The 20,319-nt window shown below is 48.9% G+C and overlaps 3 protein-coding genes and 1 pseudogene across 3 annotated transcripts; 2 read left to right on the forward strand and 2 right to left on the reverse strand.

The window, feature by feature from the left end:
- The first annotated feature begins 5,701 nt into the window (after positions 1–5,701).
- Positions 5,702–7,954, forward strand: LOC123045017 (RNA-binding protein CP33, chloroplastic). The gene is made up of 4 exons (XM_044467925.1): positions 5,702–6,218; positions 6,311–6,412; positions 6,507–6,818; positions 7,436–7,954. Exons 1-4 carry the CDS (start codon positions 5,790–5,792, stop codon positions 7,634–7,636), a joined length of 1,044 nt encoding a protein of 347 aa, XP_044323860.1. The 5' UTR covers positions 5,702–5,789; the 3' UTR covers positions 7,637–7,954.
- A 128-nt stretch (positions 7,955–8,082) lies between these two features.
- LOC123045018 (putative deoxyribonuclease TATDN1) lies at positions 8,083–11,776 on the reverse strand. Its single transcript, XM_044467926.1, has 12 exons — positions 11,619–11,776; positions 11,433–11,453; positions 11,234–11,334; positions 11,073–11,130; positions 10,922–10,965; positions 10,737–10,817; positions 10,063–10,133; positions 9,881–9,991; positions 9,598–9,680; positions 9,129–9,345; positions 8,457–8,540; positions 8,083–8,311 (listed from the first exon to the last, which is right to left on the reverse strand). The coding sequence occupies exons 1-12, from the start codon at positions 11,644–11,646 to the stop codon at positions 8,230–8,232; spliced, it is 981 nt and encodes a 326-aa protein (XP_044323861.1). The 5' UTR covers positions 11,647–11,776; the 3' UTR covers positions 8,083–8,229.
- A 95-nt stretch (positions 11,777–11,871) lies between these two features.
- LOC123045020 (uncharacterized) lies at positions 11,872–14,351 on the forward strand. The gene is made up of 4 exons (XM_044467927.1): positions 11,872–12,246; positions 12,321–12,499; positions 13,663–13,771; positions 13,856–14,351. The coding sequence occupies exons 1-4, from the start codon at positions 11,941–11,943 to the stop codon at positions 14,150–14,152; spliced, it is 891 nt and encodes a 296-aa protein (XP_044323862.1). The 5' UTR covers positions 11,872–11,940; the 3' UTR covers positions 14,153–14,351.
- Positions 14,352–14,682: 331 nt separating this feature from the next.
- LOC123045019 (putative oxidoreductase C1F5.03c) lies at positions 14,683–17,833 on the reverse strand (annotated as a pseudogene).
- Positions 17,834–20,319: the final 2,486 nt, after the last annotated feature.

Below are 20,319 nucleotides of genomic sequence, written 5' to 3' on the forward strand. Positions count from 1 at the left end.
GTGACAGAAGGGGAACCGACATGTATTGTATTGTTGCCATCGTGGATAAAAAGATGGGGTTTTCATCATATTGCTTGAGTTTATCCCGCTACATCATGTCATCTTACTTAATGTGTTACTCTATTCTTATGAACTTAATACTCTAGATGTAGGTAGGAGTCGGTCGACGTGTGGAGTAATAGTAGTAGATGTAGAATTGTTTCGATCTACTTGATACATACGTGATGCCTATATTCATGATCATTTCCTTAGGTATCGTCATAACTTCTTTTCTATCAGTTGCTCGGCAGTAATTTGTTCACCCACCGTAACATTTTCTATCTTGAGAGAAGCCTCTAGTGAAACCTATGGCCCCCGGGCCTATTTTCCATCATATAATCTTCTATTTGCCATCATATAAGTTTCCGATCTACAATTTTAGTTTCCTATTTACTTTCTTTGCAATCTTTTACTATCCGTTCCATAAACCAAAATACAAAAAATATTACTTTACCATTTATCTATCTCTATCAGATCTCACTTTGCAAATAACCGTGAAGATATTGACAACCCCTTTATCGTGTTGGGTGCAAGTTGATGTTTGTTTGTGCAGGTATTCGATGGCTTCACTACTGCAGGATGCTGCTAACGCGACACTACAATCAGAGACCCTTTCACGAAACTGTGTGCGATGCATTAATCGCATACGATGGTGTAAAAGAACCATCAAAAAAGGAGCAAAACGTTTGCGATGACGGATGCATCAAACACAATTCAGATTTTTGTTGTGTGTGCGATTCAGGGCATACGGTTCAGTTCAGTTAACTGTTTGCGATGAGGGTGAACAAAAGAAATGGGCTGCCAGACGAAGGCTTGTGCAATGTAGAGCATACGGTTCACTCGGATGAACTGTTTACGATTGATGAATTCATCGCTGACGGGTTACCTAGTGTGGTCCGTGTGTGTTGTGATATGCTTTGTCTGCAGAACATCTATGCTCTGTGTACAGAAGAACAACATATATATATACTTGTAACATGACATGATTGCAATACCAAATTAAACATCCAATTACGTTATATAACAAATACCATAAATATTGCAAGGTTCAAATTCAAAGATTACAACGCCCAAATTCAAACATTGCAAACATCGACATTTCTGCAAAGGGATCAGCCATTGAAAAGTCATGTATGGGTTTGACACAATGACTTCCAATTTGCTCTGCCATATGCTCTTCCAAAATGAAGTTTAGCTTTTTTGGAGCCTCTTCCATTCTATAGTACCTGCCGGCTCTGGTCAACATACCATTCATCTTTCCTAATTAAATGCGTGTTCAACCTTAGTACCGTCAGCACCTTTTCTCTGGCAAGAAAGAACCTGACGAGTGTAATCTCCGGTAAGGTCCCTCGGTAGGAGTTCAAAGTAATATTTGATGTAGATCCAAGCATTCGATGTGATTGTCGTTATAAACATTATCCACCTCCAGGCCTATTATTATCTGTAAAAGAAGAGAACGTGTTAGTGCCTACATGCAGTTTTGAATACTACCACTCCTATTTGGTTTGTAGGATTTGTAAAATGCACCAACATGCCATCTTTGATCTGACATGATTAACATGGACATTTGATTATAATCTAGAAACATGTAGTCTTCTTCACAAGAGGTTGGATTGGATGAAAATTCCCTAAGAAAACCAGTACAGATGAATCCAAAGGAGAAACGCTTATGGATTGTAACCATATGAATCAAGCAACCAATATGTGGTGGGGGTGTATGTCCTGAAATCCTCCAAAATTCCTTCAGAAATCGTAGTACATTCTCATTGTAAACTTGGGAAAAGGTGCAAAAAATTGAACTCCCTTATGGTTAACATTTAACAGGAAAGCAACATCACCTTGATATACAGCTTCTTCAGGCATGGAAAGCATCTCAGGCAACTGACAACTTGATCCAGGTTGGGGCCGCAGATTCTAGTGCCAAGACCTTCACTATGCCCAGAATCTGGGTGAAGCTTTGCTGGATGACAGACGAACATACATCTTCAAAACTAGAAATAATGTCGATATTAAAAAGAGAGGTATAAGGCGACTGTTGTACATGAAAGTAGTAGTATTTAACAGATGAGTAGCCAACCACTGCCAATTTTGGCGCATAAATGACATTGATTCTTGTTGGACCTTGTTGATCAACTACAAGTAATCTCTCAAGTGAAGGTGTGTCCTCAATGACCATATTGTGGTCCACCTTTTGTGATATATTGGTGCAGCACCAGCAACACATATAAATAGTCCGGAGATTCCTGGAGGTGATGTGGAAGGTACTCGACCAATTCATCGCCTGAAGGCGAAGGAATTCGAGTGTAGTACAACTGTGGAGCAAGCGCTCCATGTAATCCTTTGGGATGCGGACGGCAACGAGCTCGAGGTGCTTCAGTCATGGTAGAAAAAGAGCGGGTGTGTCATTAAGGGGGATGGCAGTTCATGAACTTGGCAAGGCGCAACGTGGGCACGAAGCGGAGCACGGACATTGGTAGCGAGCGCATATGCCCATCATTTAAACTAAGCTTCTCGAGGTGATCTATGGCAGGGGATCGGAACCACTCGTCAAGCTTGTCTCGGTCCTTGTCATTGGAACGGAACATGCCCGTGATAAGGCCTCTGATCGGGCCATTGCACCAAATCCTCCATGACTGCAGGCTGCGAATCTTTGTTGGAGAGCCTTTCCACGAAGATGAAGCATGAGGTGGCGCCCTTGCGACCACCTGGTAGAGCAGCCGTGCCAGGCCGATCAAGGTCGGCTTGCCGTCCAGCTCGCCCAAGGTCCCCGACGACCCTACAATGGAGACGGGCTCCGACGACACCGCGCCGGAGCCCGCATCTGTGCACGCCGGCTTCACCATGGAGCAAGTGTAGGCGCACTACAAAGCCGCCATGGCGGAGATGCAGCCTGCGTTGGCGCCTATGTCGACGTTCCAGCAGGTGTACGAGGAACAATGGTACAACCTATCCTCCTGGAGCAGCACCGGCTGGCAGAGGGCCAGATCGACGACGACCGTGCGAGCGAGGAGGCTGTGGTGACCATAGCCACGGCGAGCCCCAACTTCATCATGGAGCAGCATGCGATCTACAAGGCCGTCCGCGCTCAAGCCGCCGCTTGCCAGGAAGCGCTCGCTGCGAAGGCGCAGCCGCAGGCTGTCACGAAGGAGAACAACACCAACTCGCCTTGTACGCACCGCCTCCGAACTATGGACGACGACAACGTGGACGCCACCATTTCCATCGTGGACCTCACATCCACCGGCGACAAACATGACACGGACTACGAGGATGAGTAGGGCACGAGAGGCGGTAGGGCCTTGTGTCCAATATGGGCCAGTCCATCTCCCGTGTTCACTCTTCCTCGCCGGAGACCGCAACTTCACTTAATTGGTCTTACTGCGGGTGCTCATGAAGACGACGGATGGAGGAGGCGGTCCCAGGAAGGGAACAACAAGGGCTTGGATGTCGGCCAGCGTATTTGCATGAATATCATCTGGTTTATATGAAATCCGTCATGTTTGCACGAATTGCGTCCGGTTTATACAAAGGTGTTTTGTTTGTAAAAAAAAGTGATGTTCAGGATTAAGAATTAAAAGAGTTCAGAATCTAATGGTAGAAGATAGTATAGTCTGTGTAGATGGATAGCACAAGTTGGTCCAAATCCAAATGGCTCCAGAATCAGAGAAATAATGGCTCTTTGAACCTTGGATCAACCACATTATGATCTTCTTTTAGAGGTTGGCAGAAGAGACTATGCGTTTGTAAGCCAAATATAACTAAAACTGACAGATAAAAAACCTGAAGTTAACCAAGCATGACGTAATTACACCCATTAACGAACATAGTATACCAGTTAATCCAATCAAACACAATGGCGATAAATTTATTCCACTCCTTACTCCTGAGATGGTCCTTTTCTTTCACCACCTGTATTATTAGTCCTATAGCCCATGCGATCAGTAACTCTGAGGTCAAACTAGTAACTAGAAAGCTAAAAAAAATCAGAAATAAAATAACTCTTGAGTATCAACATTGCATAGCGGCAGTATTTAAATAATCGCTGTTTTGTTCATTCACAATAATGGAACGAAAGATAAATACTTATATCAATGAGAGCAATCAACTGGAACTTATTTCAAACTCCCCATACAACTCAGAGACGATGTACAAGACATGAGTCACTGGGAGTATCTTGCCATGATCATGATGACTTAAACCACAGATACAATGTCAATCCATAAAGCGACACGTGTACCATATAGAGGCATCAGAAAGATCTGCATTGGCCAAGTGACTAGTTAAAAGATCTGCCATCTTTTGACACAAAGAAAAGGTTGATTTAAGTCTAAAATCCTAAATTTTAATGGTAAATGAAGGCAAACCATATTCATGTCAATGACAGTAACCAGCTGAAACCTATTTCAAACTTACTTAGCATGGCAGATCCAATGCAATCGAAGGCCACTTTGTTAGACATCGCAGTCACAAGGGCTTGACCAAGGTTATAATGCCAATGCATCAAGCAACAAACGTGGTGAATATGTAACCCATATGTAACAGAAAAGCATCAAGAAATTCTAAAGCAAATTGTGTGTCTTGTCGTCATCGTGCTCACCAGGAGTAGTTCTAGAGATACAATGTCAATGCATCAAGCACAAACATGATGAGTATGTAACCTAGTATCATATAAAAGCATCCAGAAATTCTTCAGTAAATTCGGTATCATGTCCAACAGTTATTGGAAGAACAACCTTATTTCCCCACAAGGGGATAAAAACTAGCCTCATGCGCCTCAATCAGATCATAACTCATACTGAATAAAAAGTTATCATGAGCTGAAAAATCTAACCCTCCCCAATTATTAGTTACCCAAAGACAAGGACTCTGCCTTGTCGACGATTGCTTCTTCCTTCTTCACCCCCTCGGCGGGCGTGGAGGAAGTAGCCTCCTCAACCACCACCCAATCAGTGTCCAGGGAGGGAGCGGATTCCTCTCCGCTGTTCTTGTTTGTATCGGCGGTGGCAGCAGCGATGGCCGCTTCGGCTTGGTCGGAGACGGTCTGCTCAGCCTGGAGCACGGGGGCGTAGTAGTCGGCGTGGGCGTCCATGCACTTCTTGAGGTCGGTGGTGACTTGGAAGCAGCGCTCAACCATGTCGGAGCCCTCCTTCTCCGCCGCCTGCATGCACTCCTCCCACGACACGAACGCCTCCTTGCAACCTCCGGCTTTCATGTACAGGCAGAACCCGCATTCCCCTTCTTCCTCCGCATCCGCCGGCTCTGTCTCGACCACCGCTTCTACCGCCGAAGCCTCTGGGGGCGCCTCCTCTCGGCTGCCTCCGGCGCTGGACGACTCCTCAACGACGATGTGGGGCTCCACGGCGGGATCCACTTCGGACGCCATTGCAAAATTTCTCGCACGAGATTTGGTGGATTTGGTTGGGAAAAGAAGTGTTTTGGGAGTCTCGGGGCGGCGGGCTCTGCTTTTTGTGGAGGAAGAAGCAGAGTTCGTCACGGTGACGGACGGTGCCGCCGCCGCCGCTGGTGAGAAGAGAAGACTTGTCCTCGGACACGGAGAGGGGGTCTTTAGTGGGCTGGAGTCTTTGTGCTCTCGCGTTTCTCAAGAGGCCCGGAGCCCCGCCAATAGGGATCGGCCCGTTTAAGCCCGGCCTAATAGGTAGGACTAGGAGAGTAGGGGATAAGGAAATTACCCGCAAGAGCGACCGAACACTGACACGCCACAGCACCAAGCTCCTCGCTACTCCACGGCCATGGCCACCGCCGTCGCCGCCTTCCGCTCTTTCATTCACCCCACCGCCATTGCCGCCGCCATCCCACTCCCTCCTTCTCACTTCAACCTCAACAACTTCCAGCGGCACTGCGTCGGGCTCCGCCTATTCTCCTCCTCCCACCGTCGCCACCCCATTCTCCTGCCCGCCTCCACCTCCGCTGCTTCCGGCCAAGAGTTCTCTTCTGACGGAGAATATTACTCTGAGGAGGGTCCAGAGGAGTACGTGGAGGAAGAGGGAGAGGAGGCAGAACCCGAGGTCCAGGCAGTTCGCGGTTACTATCCCCCGAGAAACCGGCCGGCACTTGGACAAGAGCCCGGGCGAATCTACGTCGGCAACCTGCCCTACACCTTCACCGCCGCTGAGCTCACTGCAGCATTCTCCGAGCCCGGCAGCGTCGACGATGTCCAGGTACTCGCAAGCTAAATGCAATCCAAATCCTATCTTCAATTTGTGCCTATCTCTGGTCTTCCTGCAGCGGTTTGATGATTGCGCTCCTGCAGATAATATATGACAAAATCACCGACCGGAGTCGTGGCTTTGCCTTTGTCACCATGGCCACCGCCGAGGAGGCTGCCAAGGCCGTCCAGATGTTCAACGGAGCTGTGAGTTCCGCACTAGTTGGATCATCAATTCTTCTCCATTCCACACAAAAGTGTGTTCCTGTTCTTGGTCATGAATGCATATGTGTCAATGCAGCTGCTGGGAGGGAGGACAGTCAGGGTGAATTTCCCGGAAGTGCCGCGAGGAGGAGAGAGGGCAGTGGCATCGGCAGCGGTTGCAAGGACTAGCTTGCGTGTTGTTGACGATGGGACATACAAGGTTTACGCCGGCAACCTGGGGTGGGGTGTGCGGGCTGATGCACTCAAGACGGCATTCGAGGGGCAGCCTGGCTTGGTTGGTGCCAGGGTAATCTTCGAGCGTGACACGGGTCGTTCCAGGGGGTTTGGCTTTATCTCCTTTCAGACAATAGAAGATGCAAAGGCTGCCTTGCAGGCCATGGACGGAGTGGTATGCCTTTGTTGCAACCTTAGAACAAAAATTCCCACCACATCACTTCATTGGATTACCATGGTACTCCCTCGGTCCCGAAATACTTGTCGGAAGAATGGATGTATCTAGATGTATTTTAGTTTTAGATACATCCATTTTTATCCATTTCTCCGACAAGTATTTTCGGACGGAGGGAGTATAATAATAATAGCATAAGTAGAGCGAAGCCATGCATGATAAGAACGGACGAGTACTTGAAAACTAAACTATGAAATGTAGGAACAAGGTTACCAGGTGTTTCTTGTTATAGTTGTAAGTACTCCCTCCGTCCCATAATGTAAAACGTGTAGAGTCAAAAAAACGTCATTATGGGACAGCACTAGAGTAAAAAAAGGTTTTACATTATGGGATGGAGGGAATATTTCGTAGAGAAAAATGAGTCAATAATGATAACATGAACTAACCAAATTATAACTTCTCTGTGTACTCTATGCATGGATAGATCAATAATCATGTATATAATCATAAGTTATGCACAATGGCCAATGGGTACCCTAAGATCTCACCAACATGTTTAATTTGACATGGATTCACTGGTGAAAACAGTGGTTGGTTGACATGTTTACTGAATGCAGGAACTGGATGGGAGGCCACTCCGACTTAGTCTGGCGGCACAGAACCCTCCAGCTGGATCAACTCCTAGCACAGTGCAGTCCCAGCAAGAACAAACTGCCTCAGGTGGTTCTGAGCCAGAGGTCGACAAAAACAGTACTACTTCAGGACAATTTGAAGGCGAGATGGAAAAGAGCAACTTACAGACAACTGCCAGCTATTAGTAACTACTAATAGACAGGTAGAGATGATTGAGTTGTAAGCTTGGTGCACCGGTTCAAAAATTCTGCCGTTCCAATTCAAGATGTACTGGTCTGAGCAAAAATTTTGACGCAGAAGTGGGATTTCAGCCATGGATACTAGATTATTAGACTCTTGTAATATGTTGCAGAAATATCTGGATCCAAAGTGCGTCATGTAAACATGTTCAATTCAGTAGAGATGTTTTGTATATTGTATAATATAGAGTACTGGATTGACTAATTGGTTGTGCACTTTTATGAAATAAATTGGAATGATACCCAGGGTGTTCGCTACTGTCAGTTTTGCTTTTAGGCTCTTAGCTCCTTTCTGTCTGGACTTGTTTCCACACAAAAGGCGATTTGAGTGATTGCAGGCTATTCATTTTGGCACATATATGTACAGTGGAAATAATCTGCACTTTAATCTCTGAGGCACGAACGAACATACGATGCTATTTCCAAATTGAAGCTTGTCAAATTAGAAGAATTTTAGGACACCATAAATATTTCATAGACACCACAAAACCGAAGAGCAAGCAAAAATGAAATATTTCAAAACAATTCACTCTGCATTATCAGCTACTCTGTTCTGCAGTAACACCACCACTCTCAAGCTGTGCATCTGCAGAAGCATCTATGTCATGAGGGAAGAAGAGCCTGCAGGGTAGAAAGATCTCTTAATGATAGCATCTAAAAACTGGAGATAACGTTAGTAGCAAAGCTCTGTCTAACATAAGAAAACCTAGCCATATTAGAGTGTCTACAGGGAAGGTATGATGTTTCCTAGTTAGTGACGGCTCACCTGCATGTGTTGTGGTACAGAGTTTTACTTAAGCCTTCTATATCAGCAATACCTTTGCATCCAGCCACTACCTCAAGGACTTGCCTGTAATGGAGAAATCTCTATTTTTGTCAAAAAAAAATGGTGGTAAGAGTCACATGCAAATATTTAGCGCAGCAAAAGAATAGAGAAGTCAATTTCCGGTCCACAAACAGTTGATTACAGATTGTCATAATGAGATGTAATAAAATGCTTCAAACATCCTAGTAAAAGAGCAGAGCAACAAAGAATAGTTTGGTTCTACATCAAGGCACAAGGCTAACAAACAATTTGCTGCATGGCAGAAAACTTTAATTGCAAGTGGTTAGTGGTCAGAACTTCATTTGATAAAGACAACATTTCAAGCACACATCTAATTTACTACTCCCTCTGTAACTTAATATAAGACATTTTTTGACACAGTCATGGACTCTAAAAATGTCTAATAAAAAGTTACAGAGGGAGTGGTTTATTGTTTCGAACAGAAATAGCATAAGGATTGATCTACTTCAGAAAACCAATGCAGTATTTGGTGAAGCAAAAGCAAAATAATCATTCCAGGTGTAAGTAAACTTGACATACAAAGTTGCAGCTTGGAGATCAGTCCAAACATTTGCTTCAGCAAGAATTTTATGCACAACTGCTTCCACATACCTTACTAAACAAGGCTCATTGCGACCCTTAACTGTTAAACCAGGTTCATACTTCTCTTTCTTCTTGGATGGCCAGATCGATTTTACAAACTGGATTCCAGCATGAGTATTTTTTATGTCACAATAAGGAGAATCTGTCTCTATCATCAACCTCTCTGCAGGAATACCTCCTACAATCTCAAGATTTTCTTTAGTCTTCAAAGAGCAGCCATTAATACCTGCAGTGGTGCATGAAGAGTTATTATTTACAAACTACAAGGCATCATAGAGTTATTACAATAAAAGACAGAATATCAAATGCTAATTTAACTTCAAGTGACATTGCCCAGATGGAGGCTTTCCATCAGAAAAGCCATTAAGCCAATCTAAATAGCTTTCGCCACTAATGAAAGAATGTTTGTGGTTCTGAAGTTTTACAGTTATTATGTTGCTTCGCATGCAGGTTTGTGAGACCAAGGGAGGGAAATGACCTATAAACATATTCTCGATAGAAAGAAGCTTGTCACGTTCTTCTGCAGTACCAGTGAAGGAATGCGTAACCCCACCTGGAAACCTACCAAACAGAAATGTGGTTCACAGAAATAAATATAGGAAATAACCATGTATAATTTAATTCACAAAGGGATACAACTAAAACATAATAATCCATCGACTGTTTTCTTCTGATCTCAGAACAAAGATGTATGAAACAGTGCTTTTTTACCATGATCATCAATTGTGTTTTGTCATTGTGGTCTACAGAATAAACATTACCTGTACAGATTTTGTGATACGATTTCAGAGAAGTCTTCACCAGCAGCACGCATGTGAAGAAACATCGGTAGTTTTACTGCTTCAGCCAATTCGAATTGTTTCTCAAAGTACCTAAAATGAAAAATATTTCAGAAAATGCCGAGTAATTGCCGGGTTGTCTTTGCGATTGTGCAGGACCATACTTCTTCTGAATATCTGAAGGATAGAACTGAAGCCTGTCATAATCCAAACCACACTCGCCAACTGCCACAACCTGCAGAAACTGAATCCACTTAGAGTTTGCAAGTATAGTGTCCAAAGAGCAGAAAAGGGCATGGTAACTACTGAATTTCTTTTTCTTTTGCAAAGAATAACTACTGAATTTCTTATTGCGCAAAAGATCATATCTTCATGGAATTAGATTGATTTCCTTTGCAACGGAAGATTATCAGATTGTGTGAGCTTGTTAACCATATTGGTATATCATCATACAATGGTTGCCACAGAAGGACATCTGCACATAAGGATACTTATTAATGATATTCAATATTTTAGTAAGCAATGAATGAGTTGGGGTCCTTCCTAAGGCCCTGTTCGGAGTCACTCCAGCTCCTAAAAATACGAGGAGCTGCGGAGCATCTGTTTCCCAGCTCCGTGCTTTTTAACTCCAGCTCCGGGAGCGGAGTGGTGGAGTGGTGGGTCTCCGAACAGGGCCTAATTGACAAGATTCTCAGGGTCCTATTGTTTGTAAGCAAAGATAAGGGTATCCAAAGTTTACGAGAAAGTCCATCACTAGAGCATATGCCTATACTTTTGCCTTGCAGTTGAAGCACTGTGTAAATTCTCAAACAAGCAACCATATGATCCATATACACACCTTGCCCTTCTCGATGCCCTCCTTCGCCAAAGCCAAGAGAGCCTGAAAATGCCCTTCCGGGTCTCCACCCTCCTCAAACTCCTAAACCATCCAAAAAGTAGTAAATGTAGACAACCAAAGCACAAATGCACATATCCATCTCAAAAACAGTCACGACCAAAGCAAGAAATATATTCCAATATTACCCCGCATCTTGTCGGGTGGACTCCCACGGTGCAGAACAGCCTCCCTGCATTGCATACACACGCAGAAAAAAGAAATTCCTCAGGCGCATTCCATCAAACACTGTGCCTGCACCAGTCAGCCAATATACACCATCATAGCAGCCGTGCATACCATCGGTCTCGGCGATCTCAAGCGCTTCCCTAGACTCCTTCAGAGACCCTCCGGTGACCTGATGTAGGACCAAATGATGAATTGTGCTTATAGCATACGAAATTCAGACAAATCAACCGGAGCAGAACAAAGTAGGAGGCAGAGCAGACAGGTAGTCATACAATGATGCGGTGGACGCCGGCAGCCCAGGCTCGCGCGAGGACGCTGGGGAGGTCGGCAGAGTGGCATTGCTTGCCGTGGTAGATGCCCTTAAACATGCCATCTTCGCAGCAGCATGACACAAAAGGTGAATCAGCAAATCACCAAGAACAAAAATGATGTCAGCTTTAAGGTGTTACGGGCGGAGGGAGAAGGTCCTACCAGTAAAGTTCACTGCGATGTCTGGTGGCCGAGCCGGAGACGGGGTAGAAGATCAGAGGAGGGGGTGAGCGGTCAGTTTGGGTAAGAGCAGCAAATCGCTGAATCAGAGAAAAGATGTACGGGAGAGCAAAGGGTGGTTTTAGTGTGTTCTTTTAGGGGTAAAGGTGAGAGGAGCAGAGCACTTGCCGATGAGCTTGACGGTGTTGGACGCCATGGCCGCCGGTCGCGAGGAGGAAGAGGTCAGGCGGTGTCGGCCATGGAGCAATGAAGTCTCTCTTTATGTGATGTGCAATTGTGGATGGAGGAGAGAAGTGATTGGGCCGTTATGGGTCAGCATAACTTCCAAACAGTTGCAAAGCCCAATAAGTAAGTGAAGCCGAAACGACGACGACCCATAAGTTCCCCTCCCCTCAGAAAAAAAAAGACGACGACCCATAAGTCCGATGGTCTGACCCAAACCAGAGTCATCGCCACGAAGCGAACGCAAACTCAACCAACTCGTGCGAGGATGGCGCACGCTCTCGCCCGGGCGCTCCGCTCGCTGCTCGCCAGATGCTCGACCAAATGTCCCTGCGCCGCCGTGGCTGCCGCTTCCTCGTCCTGCCTCCGCAGCGCCGTTCCGCGCGCTTCCTACGCCGCCTGCCCCAGGAGCATCCTTCCTACTTCATGCGGGGGGGCCGTACCTGCGGCGCAGACGCGCTTCCTGGCGAGTACAGCGGGCCCTGGCCCAGGCGACGAGGGCTCGGGGGAGGAGGAGGAGGAGGAGTCTATGGCGGAGTGGGAAGAGGATGAAGACGATGGGGCCGATGCTGAGGTATTTCGGCTCCGCCTGGAGCACGCTCGCCCAAATGCTGTCCGGCCTGCTCTTGACTCCTTGGTACGTTTCAGATCGGTGATGGCGGCAACGGCGGCGGCGTCGCCCTGCGGGACGTCAAGTGGGGCGCGCGCGCTCTTGCGGCGGCCGAGGAGGTTCTTGGCGAGCACTTTGGCGATGACATTGCCATGTTCGCCTTCAAGGTGTCGCCCAAGGGGTACGTCTACGTGCGGCTGGACAAGCTCACCAACAGGTTCGTGAGTTTACAACTGTCTGTCTAGTTGGAGGCAGGCATCGCTTGCTGGCTTTCATTTTCTCACTGTAATGGTGCACATGCACAATAAACGAATTAGACTGTCGGTGTAAAATCACATCAGTGAATGAATTGTCTGCTGAAATGGTCATCCAATGGCAGTTGCCTCAAAGGCTGAATTAATGTCAAATCCAGTCACATCTCATGTTCGACTTCTCTTTGGTCAGAAAGCGGGTTGTTGTACTTTTCGCTCATTGATATGATTGAGTGTGGCTTCTCTAAGCAGAGAGCTGTACCTATAAACATTTGTGGTTTCAATAGTCATACTTTACTAAAAACCCAAAAACATTTCTCCATATTGAATTAGTTAGGATATGGGTACCATTAAAGTTAAATCTCATGGCTGTATTGAGTGTAGCAATTGTGCATTTCGCAAAATATTCAGTAACCCATTCAATTTTATGCATTGTCATTCCACCATGATGTACCTTGACAGTATAAGTAACTCCTCTTTTTTCCGTTCAGAGTTCAGTCTCCAATTTAAGGATATCAAGTAGTACCTACTTTTCTGTATCTTATCTGTTCACTTAGACTAGATAATGCCCAAAAAGGTCCCATGTCAAAATGCCTTGGCTATCACCTACTCCCTCCATTCCAAAATACTTGGAAGCTCTAGGTTTGACCTAAATTAAACTTCTTCAAGTTTGACCATGTATATAGAAAAATATATTAACATCTACAACTCAAATATATATAGTATGAAAATATATTTCATGATCAAGCTGATGCAGAGGCTGGGGGTTATCCTCCTTTTCCAAAAAATATATATATATACTTCATGATCAAACAACATCAAATCTAATAAACCTAATTTTGTGCTGTAGATGTTGGTATATTTTTCAATTGACTTGGTCAAACTTAAAATGTTTGAGTTGGAACAAACCTAAAACTTTAAGTATTCTAGAACGAAGGGGGTACTGCTTATTGTGCAGGATTGCATCCAGTGTTGTGCCTTGTTGCGTTAGTTATCTTGAATGTTGAGTAGATTGATACCACCAAAATGTTCTCTTCATCTAACCTGATCTGAATAGGCTGTTTATATTGAAATTGATATGGGCAAAATGGCAATCTTATTTCTTTCCCCGTTTGAGAAATTTCTACAGGTATGGGTGCCCTGGTATAGAGGAAATAGAGAATTTCAATAGACTCTATAAGCAGAAATTGGATGAGATAATTGAAAGAGGCGAAATACCCCTCGACCTGGCTCTTGAGGCAAGTCAGCCTGCCAAAATTTCTTACACAATGGTCGCTCCTGAATTTTGCAACCACTTACAAAGAATTAATCTTGTGTTTCAGATCTCATCACCAGGAGCAGAGCGACTTCTGAAGGTGCCGGGTGATCTGGATCGCTTCAAAGATATGGCAATGAGGGTACAATACCATGCTGAAGGTGATGGCCTTATTTCGGATCAGATGGATGGTATCTTCATGCTTGAGTCAGTAGACATTCAGGCAGAACACTGTGTTTGGAAGCTCGCGGACGTCAGCGAGAACCGAGCTGGGAAAGGGAGGCCGTTGAACAGGAAACAGAAAGATTGGAGGCTGCAAACCTCATTTGATGCAGTGATGAAGGCAACCCTATACTTGGACTGAAAACATTAGAAAGATCAACAACTTGATAATAGTAGTCTGGTTAGAGCTCTAAGTGATGTGATGAACATCATGTAACACTGGCAAAAGCTTGTTCATTTTGGGAACTGCATCCCGGAATTCTGGAGCAGGTTGTATCGTACGACACAGATATCTGATAACTGCCAGAACACATAATAGTGTGACATTATGTTTCAGGGCCTCTTCGATTCGCAGGATTCTCAAAATGTGATTGGAATGTCATGCTCATCTCAATCCTACAGGATTTGGGGTTGTTTAATTGCGTTATAGGAAAAACAAAGGATTGTTTCGAAGAGTTTGATTGAATGCTAGAAGTCCTATGGGAAGTAGTAAAAAAATCATCGGGAAAAATTCCAATAAGATTCAATCCTATGAATCAAACAATAACATAGGAAAAATTCAGAAGGAGCCCTTAGTGTTTGATGTAAACTTCACAGTATCATTCTTCTCATGATCATGCAGTAGTGAGGGAGTGTACTGGCAGTTCACGTCTGCATTCAAAGATGTTCTCATGAAAAACGTTCGTTGGTACATTTGGTACTCCCTCCATATATAAATATAAGAGCATTTAGATCACTACAGCATCAGATAAAACAGGATCTATCCATCTCCACAACACTAGACAGCAAGTGTTGAAGGTTTTATTTATCCGTACATTATTTGCTAGTATATCCCCTCGGACAGGTTACAAGAGAGGATAGCTTTTTATTCGGTTGCCAAGTTTGGAATATCAGATCGAAACAAACCGCGCATGCCATTACACTCCGCGCCTGCTCTTCTTCTTGAGAAATCTTGCCGGGCTGAAGGGCGCGAGATCAACAATCTTGGCGTGTCCATCGAGGATGAGCTCGGCGAGTGCTGCACCGGTAGCAGGAGCATTGAGGATGCCCCAGCAGCTGTGCCCGGTTGCAACGTAGCATCCCTTCACCCCAGGCATCTCCCCGATGACCGGCAGCCCATCATTGGTGCACGGGAGGTAGCAGGCCTGTTCCGCGACTACCTCTGGGCCCTCCTCTGTTTTTTTTTTTTTTTTGAAAGATCCAGCAAATTGCTGGCTTCAATTAGATTAAGCAGAAAGTAGCGGAAGAACAACATGGGGAGGATCCGAAGATCAATGAGAAAAGAAAAACGACAACCCTATTGGCCATCGAACAACACTACCCTTACACGGCGGAACGCCATCCACTCACAGCAAGACAACGCAACTCCAACTCCTGCGGAGAACTACAGAGAGCAAAGCAATGTTGGCGTCACGGAAGATCACTGAACGGACCACTTGTCGCTCGTCATCGTACACCACCGGTGCCCCGCACCGCAGCTTCGACTTCACAGAAACAAGCAGCCGAGGTAGTCTCACGGACACGCCGGAGAAGAGCCGACTACCATGACCAATGCCACGCCTCCGACAATGCTCACCGCCGTTATCGTTGCCACAGAAGCCAGACTGCTCCATTGCCGTGCGGACACGACCGAGCAGCACGACCTCCCCCACCTATCACTGGTCCCTCTGGACGGTAAGGAGCTCCTGGAACGATGCCCCAAGAGGTGCGACGCACGCCGCCATCATCGTCCGATCCTAGGGGATCAAGGGTTTCCCCCGAGCATCCTTGCGTAGTGGAGTGAGCAGGAACGCCTCAGCGACGCCTTCAAGAAGGAAGCGGCGCCCGCAGGCGTCGCCGTCGCCTGCCCCAGCTCAAGAGCCGGCAGCAAAGTCTTCACCCGGCGCTGCACCTCCGACCACCAACCCGAGCCAGACCACCACTGCAGACGCACGGCCGGCGGCCGCCGGCCCCACGCGCCCAACGTCCTCCGCAACCACCTTCAGAACTGGACGCCGGGGTCCAGGTCTTCATTGCTGCCGCCGGTCCTCGCCGGATAGAGCCGCCGGCCCCATGCGCCCGACGGTCGTCACGGCCTCCTCACAGAACAGGGCGCCGGGGCCCGATCTGCTTCGCACCATCCCTGGAGCCCAACTAGTCGACTGCCGCCGGTGCACAGCCCACGCGCCGCCGAGAAGCTGGCTCCCGCCTAACCCATCTCCTCTGCCGCAGCACCAAGCAAGAGACGGCGGCCCTCTTCAGATCCAGCAGGGGCCTGCCCTGGTGCGGTGCGCCTGCGACCCGCACGGCCAGCGCATGGCCCAGGCCGCAGCCATCCCTGCCTCACTGCCCGCGCCGCACAGCCGAGGAGCTCCGCCATCGCGCCCAACTCGCCAGATCCGCGCCCTTCCCCGAGCCGCCAGATCCGTAGCCTCGCCGGCACAGCCAAGCTTCGCCGCCCTACGCGCGCCTCCCCGCGCTCGAACGCGGCCGCCCCAGCCCGTGCGCGCACCGGCGCGGGAGCTGCGCCCTGGATCCCGCCGAGATGGGCAGCCCGCACTGCTGGAGCTCAGACGGGAGGAGGGAGTGCCCCGCCGCCGCCGAGCCGCGCAGGCTTTGCCCGGCGACGTCTGCCGGCGGCGGCGAGGGGAAGCTGACCGGTGGATCTGCGCTGGCGGCGGCAAGGTTTTCGCCCCCCTGGCCGCCCGCGGGAGCGACCGGAGGACCAAAGAATCCTTCTACTCTACTGTATGCAGTTCAGCTGCGCCCTCCTCTGTCTTCAGTTGGCTGGACACCCTCCCAGCGATCTTGTGAAGCATTGCAATGGAGTCCGGCTCCCCGGCAATCGCTGCCGGATCATCTGGAACATCCTCGTCCTTGCTCATTCCGCAAATGTACACCTCCCCTGTTCAAGGACAAACAGCAACAACTAGATGTTTAAACATGGGTGCCGTTCAGTTTGATGCACACATACTTCAGCTTGAAGAACTGCGTACCCGTGGGGCGCGGGTAGACCTCCGGGTCGAGCATCTTGCCGCCGGGCTCCGGCTGGTAGCTCAGGAACAGGCAGTGCGGCGTGATCTTGTCGGGGTTGCGCGGCCGGAGCACGATGCTGTGCGCCTTGAGCCCGGACACGTCGAACACCTCTTTGACCATCTCGAAACGCCCAGACCAAGGGCCGAGCGCGAGCACCACGGCATCCGCGTCCACCACGCCGCGCCCCTTCACCGCGACGCCGACGACACGCCCTTCGTTGACCACCACGCGCTCCACCTCGCCGATGACCGCCTCGGCGCCGGACGCGGCGAGGACGGCCTTGGTGAAGAGGCCCGGATGGACCTGCGCGGTGGTGTCCGGAGTTCCGAGCTGGCGCGGCGGCGCGGCGGAGGCGGAGGGGTCGACCCAGGAAGGGAGGAGCGGGTGGGGTGACGGGCTCGGCGGGCTGAGAGGGGAGGCAGATGGAGAGGGTGTGGACGGGGCGGAAGCCGTACGCGTTGGCGCCGTCGAGGGCAGCGGCGAGGCGGCGGTGGAGGCCGAAGGATGCTCGCGCCAGCGCCGAGAGTGCGGGGGTGGAGTCGCTCCAGTCGAGGGCGAGGAAGCCGCCCGCCTTGCCTGAGGCAGCGCAAGCGGGGGAGGACTTCTCGACGAGGGTCGGCATGGTGGGGGAGGCCGGGTGGGTGGACAGGAAATAGGCCGTGCAAGCGCCGACAACGCCACCGCCGCAGACGACCACGCGGCGGGGCGGTGGGGCTGGCGCGCTGGCCATGATGTCGTCGCTCTCCGGATTTGGAGCTGCGGGTGTGTTGAACTTGAACGGGAGGTGGAATAAAGTCGCGAAAACTCAATCCCCTTTGCAAACCTGCATCAGGATCATTTCTATACTACTTCCACTATGTGCTTCCGACGCGTGGCGCGCAGCGCCAAAATAGTTTTTTTCTTTTACGCGCAGTATGGCGCTCTCTCCAGCGGCCGCTGCAAAAGATGGCGCGCGCGAACAGCTCCAGCAGGCGTGGTAAATATACGGCGTTCGTGCCCAACACAAACAACATTTCACACTCAAAATAGAACCAAAAAGATCAAACACATAAAAAATAAATCAACAATAAATAGTTGAATTTATTACTGTTAGAGAGGATAGAGAGGATTGGCGGATTACGATGGATATATCATTGAGCCTCGAGGGTGAGTATATATTGAGTACAAGACTTGGAAGGCAAGAAGCCTCTCCTCGAGATAAGGTAGTAGGCGGATTACAAATCATAGACTACCAAATACATGTAACCCAAATATATCTCTAACATCCACCCGCAGTTGTAGCGGTAGCGTCGCAGACAACAGGAGCAGCGCGGATGGTCAGACTGGAGAGAATAGCAGCCGGCGGGCTGATATCCCCTCGCAGTCGTAGTGGGAGCGTCGTTGACGGTGTCACGATGCGGTCGCGTTACCTGTACAGGAAGCCGACGAGTTGCTCAAGCGAGGTGATAGCCCATTGTGTCGTTGTCGAGATAGCCGAGAGCGTGGGTGATGTAGGGTAGAACCTTAGATGCCCGATCTTTCACAATTGGAGCAAATCCCGCGAGGAACACGAGGGGAAACACGGGAAAAACATGAGAGAAATCACTCAAACCAACAATATTCGATTACACATGCGCTAGATCCTCGAAACACAAAGAGATACATGATCCACGAACAACAAGGGGCGATACAAGTAGCAAGTTCTTCTCCGTGAGGAGGTCTTGAGGGGTCTTCCCGCGAGGGGTCTTGAATCCACTTTGGGGATCTTCTCCGTAGAGGTCGTGAACTCCGATGAAGAAGGGGATCAAGTGGAGAGCAATGCTTCTCAAATGAGCTACTACTTTCCTAACCCTAAAACGTAGGTAGGAGGAGAGTATATATAGTCTAGGGGCGAAAGGGTACATGGGCCTCGGCCCAAGTCACTGCGCGCAGGCAGGGCCGGAAGTTCCGGGCGCCGGCGGTTCCGGGCCAAGGTCCGGGGAGGGTCCGGCCTAACCAGAGAGTTGGCACGGTGGGAGCTGGGCTTACGTCCGGGGGGCGGAAGGTCCGGGCAGGCCGGAAGGTCCGGGCTGGTTCCGGGCTAAACAGAGAGTTGGCGCGCACGGGCTTGTCTGGGTCATCGAAGACATGAAGTTCTGGGTCGACCGGAGGCTCCGGGGGCCGGAAGTTCCGGGCTGAACAGAGATTTGTCGCCTGTTCCTTCTTCCTCAGCTCTCGGCTTCGTGGCTTGTGCGTTGTACCTGGCCATGTTGGGGATCGCAGCAGAAAATTAAATTTTCTACGCATCATCAAGATCAATCTATGGAGTCATGTAGCAACGAGAGAGAGGAGTGCATCTACATACCCTTGTAGATCGCGAGCGGAAGCGTTCAAGAGAACGGAGTTGATGGAGTCGTACTCGTCGTCATCCAAATAACCGATGATCCTAGCGCCGAACGGACGGCACCTCCGCGTTCAACACACGTACGGAGCGGAGACGTCTCCTCCATCTTGATCCAGCAAGGGGGAAGAAGAAGTTGATGGAGATCCAGCAAGGCTTTGCCAAGCGCTACTGGAGGAGGAAGAGGTGTCACGGGAGGGAAAGGGAGGCGCCAGGGCTTAGGGTGCGGCTGCCCTCCCTCCCCTCCACTATATATAGGGGCTATGGGGCGCATGCCCCCTTGGAGATCCCATCTAGAGGGGGGGGCGGCGGCCCCCCGGGGGCAACGGCCCTCTTAGGGTTTCCAACCAGGGGGGTGCATGCCCCCTCAGGGGGACAACGGCCCCCTAGGGTTTCCAACCCTAGGCGCCTTGGGTGGGGCGCACCAGCCCACCAGGGGCTGGTTCCCACACCACTTAGCCCATGGGGCCCTCCGGGATAGGTGGCCCCACCCGGTGGACCCCCGGGACCCTTCCGGTGGTCCCGGTACATTACCGGTGACCCCCGAAACTTTCTCGGTGGCCGAAACCGGATTTTCTATATATAAATCTTTACCTCCGGACCATTCCGAATCTCCTCGTGACGTCCACGATCTCATCCGGGACTCCGAACAACTTTCGGTTAACCGCATACTAATATCTCTACAACTCTAGCGTCACCGAACCTTAAGTGTGTAGACCCTACGGGTTCGGGAGACACATAGACATGACCGAGACAACTCTCCAGTCAATAACCAATAGCGGGATCTGAGTACCCATATTGGCTCCCACATGCTCCACGATAATCTCATCGGATGAACCACGATGTCAAGGATTCATTCAATCCCGTATACAATTCCCTTTGTCAATCGGTACGTTACTTGCCCGAGATTCGATCGTCGGTATCCCAATACCTCG

This window comes from Triticum aestivum, chromosome 2B (assembly GCF_018294505.1).
Source record: "Triticum aestivum cultivar Chinese Spring chromosome 2B, IWGSC CS RefSeq v2.1, whole genome shotgun sequence".
NCBI classification, from domain to species: Eukaryota; Viridiplantae; Streptophyta; class Magnoliopsida; order Poales; family Poaceae; genus Triticum; species Triticum aestivum.